The sequence below is a fragment of the Penaeus monodon genome, chromosome 7 (assembly GCF_015228065.2).
Source record: "Penaeus monodon isolate SGIC_2016 chromosome 7, NSTDA_Pmon_1, whole genome shotgun sequence".
Taxonomy (NCBI): domain Eukaryota; kingdom Metazoa; phylum Arthropoda; class Malacostraca; order Decapoda; family Penaeidae; genus Penaeus; species Penaeus monodon.
This window is the reverse complement of record NC_051392.1, coordinates 54,452,833-54,453,483: the sequence shown is the minus strand read 5'-3', so window position 1 is coordinate 54,453,483 and position 651 is coordinate 54,452,833. Positions and strand designations below refer to the sequence as shown.

General features: G+C 40.9%; 1 protein-coding gene across 1 annotated transcript in view; it reads left to right on the top strand.

Annotated features, from left to right (window-relative positions):
- Positions 1-651, top strand: part of LOC119575472 (5-methylcytosine rRNA methyltransferase NSUN4-like) — a gene marked incomplete in the record, with an annotated part of 14,593 nt that extends 13,942 nt beyond the window's left edge. The window contains 1 exon segment of the mRNA XM_037923117.1: positions 10-651. Coding sequence (XP_037779045.1) covers positions 10-119 — 110 coding nt within the window.

The following is a 651-nucleotide window of genomic DNA, read 5'->3' as shown; positions in this document are numbered from 1 at the left end:
TGGCAGCCTTCTACAGGTTTGGCAGCAGTCTTGGCCTGCGTTATGGCCAGGTGGTCTTGCCTTCTCTGCTTACCAATTTTGGGCCTATGTACTTTGCTAAGATCAAGAGAATTAGGTGAAAAGAGAAAGAAATGAAAAGAATGAATGGGGATTTCATGTAATGTGTCAAGAACAGAAGATATGGTTAAAGAGAGAAAATGAAGGCCCCATCCACAGGATCAAGCACTGCACAACTGGCACAAGCTTAGTGCCCATTGTTTGAGTTAAATTAACAGGCTAAGCAAGGGAGTGGCCATGTACATGCTTGTGCTTGAGTGAATCACCAGATAGGTCTATCTGCCTGGCAGTTTGACCACTTGCTGCCAAGACAGACAGACAGCACTGCCAGACACCAGCACCCCCCATGTGTAGGACACATTTTTCCCAATAAACAGGCAAAGTCCAAAGTCCACTGGGTATAGTTCAGACATATGGACTGAGTGTTAGAGATGAGAGAACAGAGGAAATTGAAAATAAATACTCTGTTGCATAGTTTTCTGTGATACACTATCAATAACTAAACCTGTTATTTCTGTAAATATTCTTGTAAATATTTTGGGAGATGATGCTTGTAATTGAGCATCTTGTAATTAAAATAAATTTCCAATAATA